This window comes from Macaca nemestrina, chromosome 18 (assembly GCF_043159975.1).
Source record: "Macaca nemestrina isolate mMacNem1 chromosome 18, mMacNem.hap1, whole genome shotgun sequence".
Taxonomy (NCBI): domain Eukaryota; kingdom Metazoa; phylum Chordata; class Mammalia; order Primates; family Cercopithecidae; genus Macaca; species Macaca nemestrina.
The window spans coordinates 18701075-18721007 of record NC_092142.1 but is presented as its reverse complement, the minus strand read 5'-3'; the positions used below and the strand labels follow the sequence as shown (position 1 = coordinate 18721007).

Genomic DNA, 19933 nt, shown 5'->3' with positions numbered 1-19933 from the left:
ACCTTGGGAAGAAGATGGCCGTCTATAAACCAAGGAAAGAGGCTTGAGACAGATCCCTCCCTTATGACCCTCAGAAGAAACCAACCCCACCGGCATCTTGATCTTGGCCCTCTGGCCTCCAGAACTGTGAGATATGAAATTGCTGTTGTTTAAGCCACTCAGTGTGTGGGACTTTGTTATGGTAGCTCCAGCCAACTAATACAGAGGGGGCCTGCTTCCATCCCAGCAAATGAGGCAGATTCCTACCATACCCAGTATCCTCAGCTGCCTTCTTCCCAGCTCTGAAAAGGAGATTTTATAGAGAAATCACCCATCCACCTACTAAACCAACAGACAGTATTCAGCATGCCCTAAGCTAGCGTGTCCCAAATTTAGGGCATACCCTATGCTTTCCCCGCCTTTTTCTTCCTCCCCCATGGTATTCAAGTTCTGAGGTTCTGTAGGGACAAGGCATTGAACAGCGCTGAGTTCCAAATGAGAAAGGCATTCCCTTTCCAACTCTCCTGCAGTGCTCGTGAGCAACAAAAGGAGAAAATCTCAGTGTGGTTCTAGAATGCTGTAACTCCTAACACATGCCAATCTCCCATTTTTTAACAAAAAAGGAGTAGGCTTTGGGCTGAGAGCCTTGGCAAACAGTAACATCTCGCTAGAATTTAGTGACATTTTGGAATGGGATTGCTTTTATTTTTCCAGTTATTTGCGATTTCTATCAAATGGCACTGATTTTCCATTTATGATCGTAAATAAAGACTCCCTTAAAAATGTATGTGAGAGGCCAGGCGCAGTGACTCACGCCTGTAATCCCATCACTTTTGGAGACTGAAGCGGGCAGATCACCTGAGGTCAGGAGTTCGAAACCAGCCTGGCCAACATGGCAAAACCCCTGTCTCTACTAAAAATACAAAAATTAGCTGAGCGTGGTGCCAGGCGCCTGATGTTTTGACATCTAGAGTCTTACTGACCCCAGGAAGACTGCTGATGTTGGGAAAAGCAGTCTGGCCATTTACAAAGGCCTTTCTTCCACATCATTTCAACTAGGATGCCATTGGGCAAGTTACTTAAACTCTCTCTAAACCTTAGTTTTCTAATCTTTATATGGTGGACATACTAGTACCTACTCACAGGGTTTTTTGAGAGGAATAAATGGGCATGGTGGCTCACTCCTATTATCCCAGCACTTTGGGAGGCTGATGAAAAGCAGTTATCATCTACCATGACATTATAAAAAAATGTATTTGAGTAAAAAAAAAAGGCAAATGATTAAAAAAAAAAAAATTAAGTAGATAATAGCACATCTACTTAAAAAAAAAGGCAAATGATAAAAAAAAATTAAGTAGATAATAGCACATAAAATTAAGTAGATATAACATCACTATACCAAAAATTAGGCAGGCTGGTGTACAATAGACTAAAACTTGGGAAACATGTTCCTCACTTCATCTCTATCACTGTCCCTAACATATATCCTTTTCTGTCATTATATTTTCTTCTTGTAAAACTCACAATCACAGGCAATATTCTCCTAAAACCCACAAAGGTTAGAACTGTAATAACCATGGAAAAAAAGAAAAGATACGTGTTTCTGATTATGCTTATTCATGATTTAGCAACAAAAATCTCAAAGGCCCAGAAGTCATAATGGTAATTTCTTTTTTTTTGTTTTTGAGACGGAGTGTCGCTCTATCTCCCAGGCTGGAGTGCAGTGGCATGATCTCGGCTGACTACAACCTCCGCCCCCCTGGTTCAAGTGATTCTCCTGCCTCAGCTTCTCTAGTAGCTGAGATTACAGGCGTCTGCTACCACAGCTGCCTAATTTGTATTTTTTAGTAGAGTCAGGGTTTCACCATGTTGGCCAGGCTGGTCTCAAACTCCTGACCTCAAGTGATCTGCTCACCTCGGCCTCCCAAAGTTCTGGGGTTACAGGTGTGAGCCACCATGCCTATTTAATCACCTCAAAAACACTGTGAGTAGGTATCTCTACCATTTAAAGATTAAAAAACTAAGGTTTAGAGAGAGTTTTAGTAACTTGCCCAGTGGCGTCCTAGTTGAAATAATGTGGAAGAAAGGATTTTGTAAACTGCCAAATTGCCAGCAGGTGATCTAGCAGCATGCAAACACATCACTTATTAAACTACCAAAGAAAGGTCCTCACTGTGTCTAAAAAATAAACTCATTAACTTTGAGTTATTTGCAGACAGTCAAATCACCCAGGGCAACTTTAAAGAGTCAGAAAATAAAACACTCTCCCGTTGTATGACATATTGGTGTTTGCAAAGCAGTTTTCATCTACCATGGCATTTAATCCTCAACATGATTCAAAGGCAACTATTCTTTTTTCTTTTCTTTTTTTTTTTTTTTGAGACAAAGTTTCATTCTTGTCACCCAGGCTGGAGCGCAATGGCACGATCTCTGTTCACTGCAGCCTCTACCTCCCAGGTTCAAGTGATTCTCCTGCCTCAGCCTCCCAAGTAGCCGGGATTACAGGCACCCACAACCACGCCTGGCTAATTTTTGTGTGTATTTTAGTAGAGACGGGGTTTTGCCATGTTGGCCAGGTTGGCCTCAAACTCCTGGCCTCAGGTGATCCGGCCTCCCAAAGTGCTGGGATTACAGGCATGAGCCACCGCTCTGGCCTTTTTTTTTTTTTTTTTTTGAGACAGAGTTTCACTCTTGTTGCTCAGGCTGGAGTACCATGGCACAATCTTGGCTCACTGCAACCTCCGCCTCCCGGGTTCAAGCGATTCTCGTGTCTCAGTCTCCCGAGTAGCTGGGATTACAGGCATGTGCCACCATTCATGGCTAATTTTGTATTTTTAGTAGAGATGGGGTTTCACTATGTTGGTCAGGCTGGTCTTGAACTCCTGACCTTAGGTGATCCGCCCGCCTCAGCCTCCCAAAGTGCTAGGATTACAGGCTTGAGCCACCACACCTGGCCTTAAAGGCAGCCATTCGTATATGCATTTACAGATGAGTCTGAGGCTCAGACAAGCACAGTGATCTCCATGAGTGGCAGAGCCAGCCTCAGAATTCAGTTTATCCTGTTCTAAATCCAATACTTTCAAATTAGCAACACCCCATCAGATGGAACCTGGGAATGTGATTCACCATACAGAATTCCGGCATTAACTGCATCATGTTAAAATAAATAAGGAAAAGTAAGGCAGGAAGATTGCTTGAGCCCAGGAGGTTGAGGCTGCAGTGAGCCATGATCATGCCACTGCACTCCAGCCTGAGCAACAGAGTGAGACTCTGTCTCAAAAATAAATGAATAGGCTGAGCATGGTGACTCACACCTATAGGTGGCCTCCAGGCCTCCAGGTTGGGATCCCTGCTCTATGCTGATTCTTGTCTGAAGTCCTTAAGCTCTCATAAAGGAAAATGGTAGTCTAAATGCTAAATTCATGGTTCTCAGACTGGCTGGATGGGGTATCACCCATGCAGCTTTAAAAACAACAGATTCTGGGACTTTGCCACCAAAACACCAACTCCACAGTCATGTGGGAACCACTGGGCATTTTGCTGAGTCACAAAACTTACCACACCAGAGTTTGTGCATAGATCAGTTCTAGAACGTTCCTGGCAATGTCAAACTCCGGAAGGCCAAGACTTGTGATCAGCTGCATCCCAATGATCCTGTGAAAACATACTGAGTTTAGTACCCAAACCATAACTCCCACTTTCAGAAGATCCCCCACAGACTAGGACAATCAAAAGAGACCCTCACCAGCTTAAAATAAAGTCATAAGTTCCCTTGAAACTTTTTCAACAGTTCTAAATCTATAAGCATGTTTTTGAAGAAGTAATTGAAGGGATTGAGGGAAAACTAATTTAACACAATGCAGTCAAGTGGGGGTACTGCTAAAGTGGTTTAAAAAGTTCTAGAGAACATTTGTTACCCTGAACATTTAAATTATCCCACTATTATCTTATACCCCTCTTTGCTAATTAAAGCTTCTTTTTTCATGAACCGGATAAACTCAGCACCTCTCAACTCAAATAAACATTTTTACATTTTTGGTTGCTGCTATCAAATTAATTATGTTTCCCTGTGTTCTAAATCCACAAGAAGGAAATCAAGTTTCCATTTACTCTGGGGAAACTTGATTCCATATTAATTTATTCATAAAGAGGAGGTGCCAATTAAGAAAAAGTTCTGTCAAAAAAAAACCTCTTCACCTTTTTTTTTTTTTTTTTGAGATGGAGTCTTGCTATGTCACCCAGCGTGGAGTGTAGTGGCGCAATCTCAGCTCACTGCAACCTCCACCTCCCGGGTTCAAGCGATTCTCCTGCCTCAGCCTCCCAAGTAGTTGGCATTACAGGCACGCACCACCACGCCCGGCTAATTTTTGTATTCTTAGTAGAGATGGGGTTTTACCACATTGACCAGGCTTCTCTTGAACTCCTGACCTCAGCTGATTCACCCGCCTTGGCCTCCCAAAGTGTCGGGATTATAGGCATGAGTCATTGCACCCAGCCAAACCTTTTCACCTTTATGTCCAGGCCCTCAACAGAGACTAGAATAAAAGCACATTTTGGCAAAAACGAATGAGGAAATTTGGCATTGAATCTACCCACTGATAAAATAATCAACATCAGATCATCTATTTATTTATTTTTTTTGAGACGGAGTCTTGCTCTGTTGCCCAGGCTGGAGTGCAGTGGCCGGATCTCAGCTCACTGCAAGCTCCACCTCCCGGGTTTATGCCATTCTCCTGCCTCAGCCTCCCGAGTAGCTGGGACTACAGGCGCCCACCACCGCGCCCGGCTAATTTTTTGTATTTTTTAGTAGAGACGGGGTTTCACCGTGTTAGCCAGGATGGTCTCGATCTCCTGACCTTGTGATCTGCCCGTCTCGGCCTCCCAAAGTGCTGGGATTACAGGCTTGAGCCACCGCGCCCGGCCCAGATCATCTTATCTGATGGTCAGACCATCTTATTACTAGAACAGCTTGCGGAAACACATAAATGTCTATAAGGAATGAGAGGCTCATCATATTATTTAAAAAAAGAATTACTAAATTTAAAAAACCAGACATGGGACAATGACAGTGCCTCAATTCTGTATATATTGTATCTAATATAAAATTAGTACATCAATTCAATTAAAACAATGAGAAAAATCTACATGTGCTGACATGGAAAGATGTCAAGGCATAGTGGCAGATCAATAAAAGCATATTCTACAATATGTTGCAGTGTGACTCCATTTTTGCTTTTGAAAATTATGTAGTATTATATAGTAAAGACACACACAGAACAATGTGTGCATAGAAAAATCTGGAGGAATATATACTAGAATATTAAAATAATCTATAGTGGATAAGATTTCTTTTTTTTTTTGAGACAGAGTCTTGCTCTGTCGCCCAGGCTGGAGTGCAGTGGCCGGATCTCGGCTCACTGCAAGCTCCGCCTCCTGGGTTTATGCCATTCTCCTGCCTCAGCCTCCTGAGTAGCTGGGACTACAGGTGCCTGCCACCTCGCCTGGCTAGTTTTTTGTATTTTTTTGTTTTTTTAGTAGAGACAGGGTTTCACTGCGTTAGCCAGGATGGTTTTGATCTCCTGACCTCGTGATTCGCCCGTCTCGGCCTCCCAAAGTGCTGGGATTACAGTCTTGAGCCACCGCACCCAGCCCAGATTTCTTTTTTCTTCTTTTCTTTCTTTGCCTTCTTCTTCTTCTTTTTTTTTTTTTTTTTTTTTTTTTTGAGACAGAATCTCCCTATTTTGCCCAGGCTAGTCTTAAACTCCTGGCCTCAAGTGATCCTCCTGCCTCGGTCTCCCAAAGTGCTGGGATTATAGGCGTGAGCCACTGCCCTCGGCTGGATAAGATTTCAAATGGCTCAGTTTCTGTCTTTTATTTCCAGAATTTGTTTTCAAAAGGTTGTAAAAGGTCAACTGAACCAAGTGAACTATGAGAACAGAACTGTCAGGTTAAGGTGAAATTTTAGCTAATTTAGAAGTGAACAGTATCCCTAAGGACAACAGGCAGACTTGGAACAATGCACGCTTTGAGTATGTCAGGGACCTGTACGTCCCACTCAGCCAGGAATCAGGTTCTGGTTACAGCATCGGGCACTAATTACTTAAGAATGACAAATATTTACCTCCTCAGAAACTCTCCCAGGAAGGAATCGGCTAAAGAGAACACAAAATCCATCAGAAGGAGACGGTAGATGTCCTGGCCAATGAGAGTTTCCCAACACTGGAAGGCAAACAAGAGTCCGGATGTGGGAAGGGGCTGTGGCCTCGGCTCAATTCTCCTCTGTTCCTGGCTGTATGTACCCATTAGGACATAGCTAATGGTTGGGTTTGACCAAGTCCTTGTGTACTCAAAAAAGTAGATCCACTCTGAAAATATGCAGCTGAGTTTGTTTTCAAGGGTGTTGTTCTCTTTTGGGTTTCCTTCTTCCCCTGATTAAAGCTTGCCTTCCACACATACCCAAACTTTCCCAGTTCATGATCTCTCCCTGTAAAACTTTTCATCCCTGCCCTATCCCCTCTGGATCCCATTTCTCAGCCAAGGGTAATCAGTTTCTTCAAGAGAGCAGGAAGTGCCAATGGCTAAGAATGCCTTCACTCTTTTTGCTTATTGACCTTACAAAAAATCAATTAATGTCTGCTTGATTAAGAAAGTGGCCTAGAGGTTTAGTAGGCTAGTGTAAACTGGAAGCTCAGATTAGTCAGTTTATGAAAGTAGTGGCTAGGAACTTCTGCAGGAAGTCAGTGCTATCAGCTGATAGACTGGGAGCTTTTAGATTTGGCTGGAGGAGAGGAAACTTTTGGGTACATGGCCCAAAGATGGATGAATGATGGCTGGGTAAATGGATAGATGGATATACAGATGGATGGATGAATAGATGGCTGGATGAATACATGAATTGATAGGTGGATGCATGCATGAATGAATACATGGATGAATAAATGGATGGATGGTTAGATAAATGGATGGATTAATACATGAATGAATAGATAAATATATATATGGATTAATGGATGGATGGCTACATACATGGATGGATAAATGGATAAGTGGATGGATGGATGGATGGATGAATGGATGGATAGATGGATACATGGATGGACAGATGAATACATGGATGGATGTATAGATGCATGGATGGATAAATGAATGATAGAGGGATGATGGATGGATGCATGAATGGATGAATGCATGGAAGAAGAATATGGTATCTGCTATAACCATACTAACTTGCAGGACTGATTTTGATTCTCTTCGACAATTACGGAGAGAAGTTGAGGGTGCCATGTTCATGTGAAATGGTTTGAGTCTAGACACAGCAGAGCTATTTTAGAGCCCAGGAATAATGGGTGACAGAGAAATAAAGAGAGGCTCCTGATTCCCTGACTCTACTTCCAACCCCAGGGCATCCTGGGTATCTGAGGGCTCATGATGACCATCAGCTAAGGATTACTGTGTAATGTGATGGCACATTATCATGGGGGATGCAGTAGCAGGGGCAGAGGCATCCCAATGAGAAGGCCAGGGAAGTTGGCTTGTTCCTAAATCCATATGGGACACTACCCTCAGGCACCCATTCTCTGAGGTTAGTGAAGACTAGAAACTGTAGTCAAGTGAAGGAGGGCCAGGAACAGTCAGCATTAGGACATAATTGCTACTGCCAACATTTATGAGTTTACAGATTGGTAAAGTCCAGGGTATCTAGGTTACAGGAAAAATAGAACATCAAGGATCAAAAAGGATTTTGTCCAACCCCAAGGCTGTTAGGACAGACTAGCGCTAAAATTACTAGCGTCCACTGCATATGCTGGGCACTGAACTTACACTACACATTATATTGTTTAATCCCAATTTTACAGATGAGAAAACTGAGGATCAAAGAGATTAAGTGACTCGGCAGATGACACAGCACAGCTGGCCTTCGAGTCTTCTCCTCCTGACTCTAGAACCTGAGCTTTTTTTGTTGAGACCCATTTTGCCTTATGTTGCTTTCCAGATTAGTTTTCATTCTCTTCCCACAAAGGATTAATACCAAATACGGAGTGTGATGGCTCTTGAGAAACCCATGTCCTCCCTGTTGATCAAATGCTAAGAAACTAAACTTAAGGCAGAGAAGCTTAGAATCTCACCTCTTCACCAGACAGGGCCACGTTGTTGAGCCAATAGTAGCAAAGAATGCCAACGATTGATATTTTCAAAAGGATGTTTCTAAACAGAAGAGACAACATTTATGATTACTTTCAATAACAGTCTTTCACACTGTCTGCCAATAGTTCCTTTGGGGCACATGGTAAGATCGAAATTCCTGGCCCTTGTGGTTGGAGGGGGTTTTGGTGAATGAATTGTGAGCAGAAGCAATGCGTGTCACTTCTAAGCTGGAGCGCTTAATCCCCTGTGAGACCCTCCAGAACTCTCCATCTTCCTTTTGGAAAGGCGATCAACGATATTCAAGATGATTGCTGCTCTCTCAGCCTAGATCCCTCAGTGACTAACATAGGAAGGTCCCTCCTGCCAATCCACACCGTGTACGTAACATGGGTAAGAAATAAACTTTTGTGTTCTAAACCACTGAGATTTGGGGGATTGTTACTGAACTATAACCTAATTTATTCTGACTGATATGTTCTCTTTTGTTGCATCTCCAAATGATCTGATTTCACTTCCCATTATAATAATAGTAAATGTACATAATGTTTATTGGGTGCTGACACAGCATACACTGCCAAGCTCTTTATTGAATCATCCTCCTCAGTCTTTACAACTCCATCATCTAGTAGATAGTATTTTATGCCCATCATACTCAGTATGCAAGGTTATGGGGTGCAGTGAGACCTAATATTTCCCCTTCTATATGTACTTTAAAAAGTGGCAACATGGATCAGTGGGTGGGATGTGGGGAATAATGAGGGCATAGGAATATGGTCAGAGTTTTCTTTCCCCTTCTTTCCTTCCCTCCCTCCCTCCCTCCCTCCCTCCCTCCCTCCCTCCCTCCCTTCCTTCCTTCCTTCCTTCCTTCCTTCCTCCTTCCCTCCCTCCCTCTCTCTCTTTCTTTCTTTCCTTTCCTTTCCTTCCTTCCTTCATTCCTTCCTTCCTTCCTTTCTTCCTTCCTCCCTTCCTCCCTCCTTTCTTTCTCTCTCTCTCTCTCTCTCTCTCTCTCTCTCTCTCTCTTTTTGAGACAGGGTCTCATTCTGTTACCCAAACTGGAGTGCAGTGGTGTGGTCATGGCTCACTGCAGCTTTGACTTCCCAGGCTCAAGCACTTCTCCCACCTCAGCCACCTGAGTAGCTGGGACTACAGGCGCAATCAACCATGCCTGACTAATTTTTAAATTTTTTGTAGAGATGGAGTCTCACCATGTTGCCTAGGCTGGTCTTGAACTCCTGGGCTCAAGCAATCCTCCCACCTTGGCCACAATCCAAAGTGCTAGGATTACAGGCATGAACACTGCACCTGTCTGGAATTTTCATAATATGGATTGGGTATAATCAACTGACTGACCGAATTGCTCATTCATTCACCAACCATTCTTGGACACGTATGATATCCCAGGCACTGTGAACAAAGCAAAGATTTCCCCATAAACTGTGGGGGAGGAAGATAATAAAGAAATAAATACAAATACGTCAGGAAGTGGTAAGAAAATTATACTGCAGAGAGGGAGCTGAGATCGTGCCACCGCACTCCAGCCTGGGCGACAGAGTGAGACTCCATCTTTAAAAAAAAAAGAAAGAGAAAATTATACTGCAGAGGAGAAAAGGTGGTAGGGAGCTGTTATTTTTAATGGGATATGTAAGGAAGAGTGCAACGTGAGGGTGATGTTTGAAGAACGCAAAATGCATTCAGGAAGCAAGCCATGTGGTCATGTGTGGGAAGAACATTCCAGGCCCATGCAAAGGTCCAGAAGTGGGAATATGGTTTGGCATGTTTGTGAACGCTTAGGAGGCCTGTGACGGGGACAGGCAGTGAGCAAGAAGGACAGGGGTAGAAAATGAAGCTGGAGCGCTGGCTGGGAGCCAGATCTCACAGACCATGGTAAGGCAAGGGCTATGGAACTGATAGCAAAGAAACTCAGTCTGCATTGTACAGACCTATACCTTTTTTTTTTTTTTTTTTGAGACGGAGTCTCCCTCTGTCACCCAGGCTGGAGTGCAGTGGCACGATCTCGGTTCACTGCAACCTCCGACTCCCAGGTTCAAGCAATTCTCCCGCCTCAGCCTCTCGAGTAGCTGGGGTTACAGATGTGCGTCAGCACGCCCAGCTAATTTTTGTATTTTTAGTAGAGATGGGGTTTCGCCATGTTGGCCAGGCTGGTTTCAAACTCCTGACCTCAGGTAATCCACCTGCCTTGGCCTCCCAAATTGCTGGGATTACAGGCATAAGCCACCGCACCTGGCCTACAGACCTATACTTAAAAACCCCACCATAACCAGGAAGAAGTCAGGGAAGAAACTAGAAGGACAAAATTTGGGTAGTTCCAGGCTTTGTGTATCAAAACTCTGGGATCACTTCTAGAACATATGATGCCTTTGTGGGAATCACAAAAAGGCACCCTGTGGGTGCCAGTGAGTTGCCCAAAGCACTCCTCCCACCTTTGTTTGGGTGGTGGAATTACAAAAATGCGCCTCTTCCTCCCATCTGAGGCAGTACGTACCAGGACTCACAGCTTGACTAAGGGGAACGCTGGATGATTTCAGTCCCCTCCTCAGCCCAGGAGCCTTTGTGTGTGCACTGCCTGCCCATCTGTACATCTCATACTTGAGAACTACATCAATCCACCGCTGGTAGCAATCAGGAAATCAATCAAGCCATGACTTTGAGCAAAAGCCCACACCACACAAACACACTTCACTCTTTTGTTGTTAAGACAGGGTCTTGCCCTGTTGCACAGGCTGGAGTGCAGTGGTGCAATCATAGGTAACCTCAGACTCCTGGGATCAAGTGATCCTCTCACCTCAGCCTCCTGAGTAGCTGGCACTAACAGGTACATGCTACTGCATCCAGCTGACTTTTTGTAGAACCAGCATCCAGCTGTGTTGCCCAGGCTGTTCTTGAACTCCTGGTCTCAAGTGATCCTCCCCTCTCAGCCTCCCAATGTGCCGGGATTACTGGCATGAGCCACCATGCCCAGCCACATTTTACTTTTGAAATTCCTTCTTTCTGGAGAACAAAACTTTGATACTAAAGCATAATCTTTTCTAGCTACCATCCCACTTCTCTCCATGGAAATAGAGGCTGGTGTTGGGCACGACAGATCACCTACCGGATCAGGAGAATGTAGACTTCGTGCCGCGGCATCTCGTACCTCTCCACGAGCCTGAACATGGAGTAGAAGCACGGCACGGCCAGATTAATGCAGGACACAACGAAAGGCAGTAACAGCACCGCTCCAGGGTTACTGTGCGTCTTTAGGAACTGCAGGGGATCGGGGAGAGAATAGAGGGCTGACTTGTACACTGTACCCCTTTCTGCCTCACCCAAAAGTCTCCCATGATAGAAAACCTGAGAAGTAGCTCCTCTGGGGTTAACTATTCAGCTATTTATTCATTTTAATTGTTTTGAGATGGAGTCTCACTCTGTTGCCCAGGCTGGAGTGCAGTGGCGCGATCTCGGCTCACTGATACTTCCACCTCCTCAGTTCAAGCAATTCTCCTGCCTCAGTCTCCAGACTAGCTGGGATTACAGGCATGCACCACCACACCCAGCTAATTTTTGTATTTTCAGTAGAGATGGGGTTTCCCCATGTTGGCCAGGCTGGTCTCGAACTCCCGACCTCAGGTGATCCACCCGCCTCGGCCTCCCAAAGTGCTGGGATTACAGGCGTGAGCCACTGTGCCCAGCCCCGTGCTGCACTTTTGTGTGAAGCTGGGAGAGGCACTGGGCCTCCAGGAGGAGGCAGCACTCCAGCATTTGGCTGGGAGTGGAGCCGGGGCTGCACCTCTGCCAGGCATCCTCGGTGACCCTTGGAGTTACCTGATATGTCATATTCCCACATCCTCCCTGCATGGCCTCATCCTACCTCCGTCTACCTCTGGATGGTTCAAAAGCACCACTTGCATTTTTGGTGGTATCTTTGGAGCCAGGGTAACCTGGGTTCCAGTATGGCTCCCTCCCTACACGGAAGCTGCAAGGTCTAGGGCCAGATCCTTAGCTTCTCTGAGCCCCTCTTCTCCATCTGTACAATGGAGAAACGATCACATAACCCATAGAGAGGTTGCAAGAATTAACTGAGATTAAACAAGGCAAGGTCTGGCCCCAGGGCTATGAAACGACACAGCTGAGCTACCGTTCATGTGAAATTGTAGTCACCAATGAATGACCACCACCGTAGCCAGGACTACAGGTGCATGCCACCATGCTGGGCTAATTTTTAAAATTTTTATAGAGATGGAGTCTCCATGTTGCCCAGGCTGGTCTCAAACTCCTGGGTTCAGGTAATCCTCCCCCCTCAGCCTCCCAGAGTGTTGGGATTACAGGTGCAAGCCACTGTGCCTCACCCCTGCATTTTTAACAAGTTCTCTGCTGGTGCTGATGCTGCGGGCTATAGATCCTGGGTTGAACCGTGGGCTGCACACCACCATTCCCCTCCAGCACCTCATCCCTACACCTGGTTCTCTCTGCCCTGGACCCTGGTGTTGGTTACCTCTAAGTTGTACTCAGCCAGGTAATAAACGGCTGCACAGCAGGCTATGGTCACCCCTGTAGAGACAACCCAGGCCATCACGTAGGTAGAGAAGCGGGTCAGCTGCTGATTGAACGTCAACTTGGCATTCTCCTGACGGAGCTCTGACAGGTTCTCCTAGAAACATAAGAAAGTCAAGTTTATGGCTGGGCATGGTGGCTCATACCTGTAATCCCACTACTTTGGGAGGCCAAGGCGGGTGGATCACTTGAGATCAGGAGTTTGAGACCAGCCTGGCCAACATGGTGAAACCCTGCCTCTACTAAAAATACAAAAATTAGCCAGGCGTGGTGGTGCATGCCTGTAATCCCAGCTACTCGGGAGGCTGAGGCAGGAGAATCACTTGAACCCGGGAGGTGGAGGTTGTAGTGAGCAGAGATGGCACCACTGCACTCCAGCCTGGGTGACAGAGTGAGACTCTGTCTCAAACAAATAAATAAATAAAAATAAATGAAAGTCAAGTTTATCTAGAGATCCCTCTCCACTGCTAGCAAAGATCCCCAGGGAATGCTTTCCACATCCAAAGACATAAATCCAGCCCAAATCCACAGGTGAGACAGAGGGGGAACATTTATGATGAACAGGGATTATGGGAGACCCACGGAGGACTCTGAAATGGGCCAAGAATCTCCAAACACTGCTTCCATCTTACAGAAACAGTTGGGATTAATAGATAGGGACCATGTTCTTGAGAAAAGCACACTGAGGTCACAAAATTCTTTCTTGAAGAATAAGGTTGGGTATCTACACTGTGAAAGAAGCTCACATCTGTAGCCCTCTTGTTGAAGCCCCTTTATCTGGCTGGGTTTGGTGGCTCACACCTGAATTCCCAGCATGTCGGGAGGCCAAGGTGGGAGGATCACTTGAGTCCAGGAGTTTAAGACCAGCCTGGGCAACATAGTGAGACTCTCTCCCTTAAAAAAATTATAAAAATTAGTTGGGCACGGTGGTATGCACCCGTAGTCCCAGCTACTCAGGAGGCTGAGGTGGGAGGCTAACTGCAGCCCAGGAGGTTGACACGACAGTGAGTTATGATTGCACCACTGTACTCCAGCTTGGGTGATAGAGCAAGACCTTGTCTCGAAAACCATAAAAAAAATTTAAAGCCCCTTTATTTATAAAATCAGCTTGCTCTTTTTTTTTTTTTTTTTTGGAGACGGAGTTTCACTCTTGTTGCCCAGGCTGGAGTGCAGTGGCACGATCTTGGCTCACTGCAACCTCCGCCTCCCAGGTTTAAGTGATTCTCCAGCCTCAGCCTCCTGAGTAGTTGGGATTACAGGTGCCCGCCACCACGCCCAGCTAACTTTTTGTCCTTTTTCTTTAGTAGAGATGGGTTTTCATCATGTTGGCCAAGCTGGTCTTGAACTCCTGACCTCGTGATCTGCCTGCCTCGTCCTCCCAAAGTGCTGGGATTAGAGGTGTGAGCCACCATGCCCAGCTTCTTTTTCTTTTTAATAAGTCTGTGTCTATAGACCAGGGTTTCTCAACCTCTGCACTACTGACAAGGTGGGCTGCATAATTCTCTGTTGCGGTAGCTGTTCTACACGTTGTAGGATGTTTAGCAGTATCACTCGCCTCTACCCACTAAATATCAAGAGCACCCTCTTCCCAATTGTAACAATCAAAAAAGTCTCTAGATGTTGTCAAATGTCCCCCTGAGGGGCAAGATTTCTCTGGGTTGAAAATCATTGCCCTGGCTGGCTCACGCCTGCAATCCCAGTACTTTGGGAGGCCAAGGCGGGTGGATCACTTGAGGCTAGGAGTTTGAGGCCAGCCTGGCCAATATAGTGCAACCTCATCTCTACTTTAAAAAATCCAAAAATTAGCCAGGTGTGGTGGCAGATGCCTGTAATCCCAGCTACTTGGGAGGCTGATGTAGGAGAATCGCCTGAAACCGGGAGGCAGAGGTTGCAGTGAGCCAAGATCATGCCACTGCACTCCAGCCTGGGCAGCAGAATGAGATTCCGATAAAAAAGAAAAGAAAGAAAGAAAGAAAGAAAAACAGCTGGGCATGGTGGCTCATGCCTGTAATCCCAGCACTTTGGGAGGCCGAGGCAGGTGGATCAAGAGGTCAGGAGATCAAGACCATCCTGGCTAACACGGCGAAACCCCTTCTCTATTAAAAATGCAAAAAAAAAAAAATTAGCCAGGCGTGGTGGTGGGCTCCTGTAGTCCCAGCTACTTGGGAGGCTGAGGCAGGAGAATGGTGTGAATCCGGGAGGCAGACCTTGCAGTGAGCTGAGATCGCACCACTGCACTCCAACCTAGGCAACAGAGCAAGACTCCGTCTCAAAAAAAAACACACACACACACACAAAAACCAAACAACAACAAAAAAACCACTGCCTGAGAGTAAATTTTTTTTTTTTTTTTTTTAATTTATAGAGACAAATTCTCGCTGTGTTGCCCAAGTTAGTCTTGAACTCCTGAGCTAAAGCAATCCACTTGCTTTGGCCTCCCAAAGGGCTGGGATTACAGGCGTGAGCCACCTAGAGAAAAGCGCCTGGCCTAGAGTAAAGTTTAAACCTGGAACTGTGGGGTCAAGAAACAGGTATATTAGCCAGGTGCAGTGACTCACACCTGTAATCCCAGCACTTTGGGAAGCCAGGATAGGAGGATCACCTGAGCCCAGGAGTTCGGTACCTGGAGAACATAAGAAGACCTTGTCTTTACAAAAAATAAAAGTTAAAAAATTAGCCAGGCATGATGGCTCATGCCTGTAATCCCAGCTACTCGAGGGGCTGAGAAGGGAGGATCACTTGAACCCAGGAGTTTGAGGCTTACAGTGAACTATGATCGAGCCATTGCACTCTAGTCTGGGCAAAGTACATTTAACAGTGATATAAATTGCTAAACTGGCCTCCGATAAGATTGTATGAATTACAAAGCCAACGTGTCATGGGAAAACGTCCATTTCTCTACACTTTACCCAGCTCTAGGCACTATGAATATTTTAATTTTTTTTTTTTTTTTTGCCAGTCTCATGGGCAATAAAACAATACTTCATTATTACTTTAAGAAAAGTTACATGTATATTGGAGAAGGGAAGGAGACCAGCCGACAGCAAATGAGTAAAGTGAGCTCGCCTTACCCTTATCTCGGTGCTGAGATTCTTCTGTTTTAGCTTCACAGCTTTTTCATGAGTGACAGTGAAGTCCCAGCAAAAGATCAGCTTAGTGATCCCTCCAGAGTAAATGTGGGGGTTAATGAAGTTGTCCCGGAAGTACTTGGCCATGCTAGAGAAGGCAGAAACCGGAACACCTGAAGGTTATTACGGCAGTCATTGGGAGTGCCCAGCTTCAACAAAGGGCAGTCCTATTATGAATGGTGAAAGGCAACGTGAAGACTTAGCCCCAAGCTGTTGGCCTGGAGCAGTGTGGTCACAACACAGTGGTTAAACAAGCACTGGCTTTGGGGCCACACAGGCCTGGCTTGCAACTCTAGCAACTGAGTTGCCAACTGAGGGATTATTGTCTTGTGAATGGTTCTGATTCTGAGCCTCAGTTTCCACATCTGTAGAGAGGGAATAAAAATAGTACTCACCTTACAGAATTTTTTTTTTTTTTTTTTTTTAGACAGAGTTTCACTCTTGTCTCCCAGGCTAGAGTGCAGTGGCGTGATCTCTACTCACCGCCACCTGCACCTCCAAGGTTCAAGCGACTCTCCTGCCTCAGCCTCCCAAGTAACTGGGATTACAGGCATCCATCACCACACCCGGCTAATTTTTGTATTTTCAGTAGAGGCAGGGTTTCACCATGTTGGCCAGGCTGGTCTTGAACTGCTGACCTCAAGTAATCCACCCAGTTCCCTGTTGCTGCTATAGCAAATGACCACTAACTTAGTGGCTAAAAACAACACAAATTTGTTCTTTTACCCTTCTAGAGATCAGAAGTCAGAAAATTTTTTTTCCTTGTTTTTATGTTTGTTTGTTTGTTTAGAGACGAGGTCTTGCGGTGTGGCCCAGGCTGGAGTGCAGTGGTGTAGTCATAGCTTACTGCAGCCTCCACCTCCCGAGCTCAAGCCATCCTCCCGCCACAGCCTCCAAAGTAGCTGGAACTACAGGCACATGCCACCATGCCCAGTTAATCAGAAAATGAGTCTCACAGGGCTAAAATGAAGGTGTTGGCAGGGCTATGTTTCTTCTGAAAACTCTAGGGGAGAATACATTTCCTTGTCTTTTCCAGCTTCTAGAGGGTGTCCCCTTTCCTTGGCTTGTGGCCATCTCCTCCATCTTCAAAGCCAGCAGAGTAGCATCTTCTCATCTCCCTGCTTCTCTCTGACCTCCTGCCTCCCTCTTATAAAGACCCTTGTGATTCCATTGGGCCCACCCAGATAGTCCAGGATAATCTCCCCACTTAAAAATCCTCAATCACATCTGCAAAGTACCTTTTGTTATGTGAAGTTACATATTCACCAGTTCTGGGGATTAGGCTGTAGACATCTCTGGGGGATGGGGGGAGATTATTCAGCCTTCCAAAGAGTCCATGCAGTGCTTACAGCAGCAAGCAGTTGATGAAAGCACTGTTATTGTCACGGGATGTCTCAGGCCTAGGAAGCCCTGAGCACACACACAAAAATGCTGCATAAGACAGACAGATGCTGCTGTTCTGAAATCTGCCACCACTCAGTAACAGCAACTTAAGAATCATTTCTGGCCAGATGTGGTGGCTCACACCTGTAATCCCAGCACTTTGGGAGGCCCAGGCGGGGGGATCACTTGAGATCAGGAGTTCAAGACCAGCCTGGCCAACATGGCAAAACCCCGTCTCTACTAAAAATAGAAAAATTAGCTGGACATGATGGCACAAGCCTGTGATCCCAGCTACTCAGAAGGCTGAGACAGGAGAATCACTTGAACCCGGGAGACGGAGGTTGCAATGAGCCAAGATCGCACCACTACACTCCAGCCTGGATGACAGAGCAAGACTCTGTCTCAAAATAATAATAATAATAATAATAATAATAATGTCATTTCCTACTTTGACAGAACAAAACAAAATCTCATTTTAGTTTGAATTAGCATGCTGGCAGTCAGGTTGCTGTAGGTTGAACTGTGTACTTCCCAAATTCGTATGTTGAAGTCCTAACGCCCCAGTACCTTAGAATGTGACTGTATTTGGAGGTAGGTCTTTAAAGTGGTAATTAAAGGCCAGGTGCAGTGGTTCATGCCTGTAATCCCAGCACTTTGGGAGGGCGAGGCAGGCGGATCACTTGAGGTCAGGAGTTTGAGACCAGTCTGGCCAACATGGTGAAACCCCGTTTCTAATAAAATTACAAAAATTAGTTGGGCATGGTGGCACATACCTGTAGTCCCAGCTACTAGGGAGGCTGAGGCAGGAGAATCCCTTGAACCCGGGGAGGCAGAGGTTGCAGTGAGCTGAGATCACACCACTGCACTCCAGCCTGGGCAACAGAGCAAGACTTCATCTCAAAATAAATAAATTAATTAATTAAAATGGTAATTACATTTTTAAAAAATGGGGTCATTAAATTGGGTCCTCATTCAATAGAAACGGCCTCTTTCTAAAAAAGGGAGATTAAGACACAGAGGGACAATCACGTGAAGACACAGGCAGGAGACAGTGGCCATCTACAAGCCAAGGAGAAAGGCCTCAGAGGGAACCAACCCTGCTGACATCTTGGTCTTGGACTTCAGGCCTCCAGAACCATGAGAAAAAAAATTTCTGTTGTTTAAAACAACGGTCTGTTGTACTTTGCTAGGCAGCCCTAGCAAACTAATACAGAGATTGCATGGTGTTTTCTCCCTCTCTATTTTTTTTTTTTTTGAAACAGGATCTCCAGTTGCTCAGGCTGAAGTGTAGTGGAATGATCTCAGCTCACTGCAGCCTCGACCTAATGGGCTCAGGTGATTCTCCCACCTCAGCCTCCCGAGTAGCTGGGACTACAGGTGGGCGCCACCAAGCCAGGCTAACTTTTTGTATTTTTAGTAGAGATGGGGTTTCGGCATGTTGCCCAGGCCAGTCTCGAACTCCTGGACTCAAATGATCAGCCTGAATCGGACTCCCAGAGTGCTAAGATTACAGGCGTGAGCACCGCACCCAGCCTTTCGTACGTGTATTTTCCATTTGTACCTCCTGTCTGAGAGTTATCTATCATGTTCTTCTCTTCATATCATTGCTGCGTAATTGCACCCTTATTATCAAGCTGAGCAATTTCTTTAAAAGCACAGAAAAACCTCTCTTCCTCTGTCCAACCTCCTATTTTATATTGCAGGACAAGGAATAATCGGACAGCAATAGAAAGTCAAAACTGCAGGCTGGTGCGGTGGCTCACACCTGTAATCCCAGCACTATGGGAAGTGGAGGCAGGTGGATCACCTGAGGTCAGGAGTTTGAGATCAGCATGCCAACATGGTCAAACCCTGTCTCTATTAAAAATACAAAAATTAGCAGGGGCGTGGTGGCAGGCACCTGTAATCCCAGCTACTGGGGAGGCTGAGGAAGGAGAATCACTTAAACCTGGGAGGCGGAGGTTGCAGTGAGCCAAGATTGTGCCACTGAACTCCAGCATGGGTGACAGAGCGAGACTCCATCTGAAAGAAAGAAAGAAAGAAAGAGAGAAAGAGAGAAAGAGAGAGAGAGAGAGGAAGGAAAGGAAGGAAAGGAAGGAAAGGAAAGGAAAGAAAGAAAGAAAGAAAGAAAGAAAGAAAGAAAGAAAGAAAGAAAGAAAGAAAGAAAGAAAGAAAGAAAGAAAGAAAGAAAGAAAGAAAGAAAGAAAGGAAAGAAAGAAAGAAAGAAAGAAAGAAAGAAAGAAAGAAAGAAAGAAAGAAAGAAAGAAAGAAAGAAAGAAAGAAAGAAAGAAAGAAAGAAAGAACCGAAGAAAAACTGTTATGTGGGTAATTTTTGAGTTTCTTGGATTTTTGCCGAAATCTGACATGACCCTCAAAATCAGGAAATGCAGACGCTTCCATACCTGAATAGCAAACTGAAGAAGCAGGTGGTCAAGCACGCTCCGATCGTGAAGATGTAGGCCAGTTGCATGTTGTAGGATGCCCCGCTGTTCCCGTGCTGGATGGTGGAATTGGTGTAAAAGCCATAGTACATCACTGTGTCCCTAAAATAACCCTGAAAGCGACAATAAACCCTAGGTCAGGTGGATCTCCTGAAAAAAAAAGGTAAACGACTATGGTCATGAGAGTTGAATTCTCCTGAATACAAGAAGCTTGGGCCAGTCAGTTTAGACATTTTGTTGTCCAGGAAAGGGGCACTGAGAATTGAGACATGGTGTCACTGGGCTCTTAGACTTGAAAAGAAATCC

General features: G+C 45.4%; 1 protein-coding gene across 3 annotated transcripts in view; it reads right to left on the bottom strand.

Moving 5' to 3' along the window:
* Nucleotides 1-19933, bottom strand: part of LOC105484969 (transmembrane channel like 5) — a 61207-nt gene that overhangs the window by 11871 nt on the left and 29403 nt on the right. For all 3 annotated transcript variants that reach the window (XM_071084198.1, XM_071084196.1, XM_071084197.1), the window contains 7 exons: nt 19589-19740; nt 15747-15891; nt 12617-12772; nt 11237-11388; nt 8106-8184; nt 6101-6198; nt 3538-3633 (listed from right to left, as the gene is read on the bottom strand). In XM_071084198.1, the coding sequence (XP_070940299.1) occupies nt 3538-3633; nt 6101-6198; nt 8106-8184; nt 11237-11388; nt 12617-12772; nt 15747-15891; nt 19589-19740 (878 nt within the window). The remainder of the gene's footprint in view (nt 1-3537; nt 3634-6100; nt 6199-8105; nt 8185-11236; nt 11389-12616; nt 12773-15746; nt 15892-19588; nt 19741-19933) is intronic.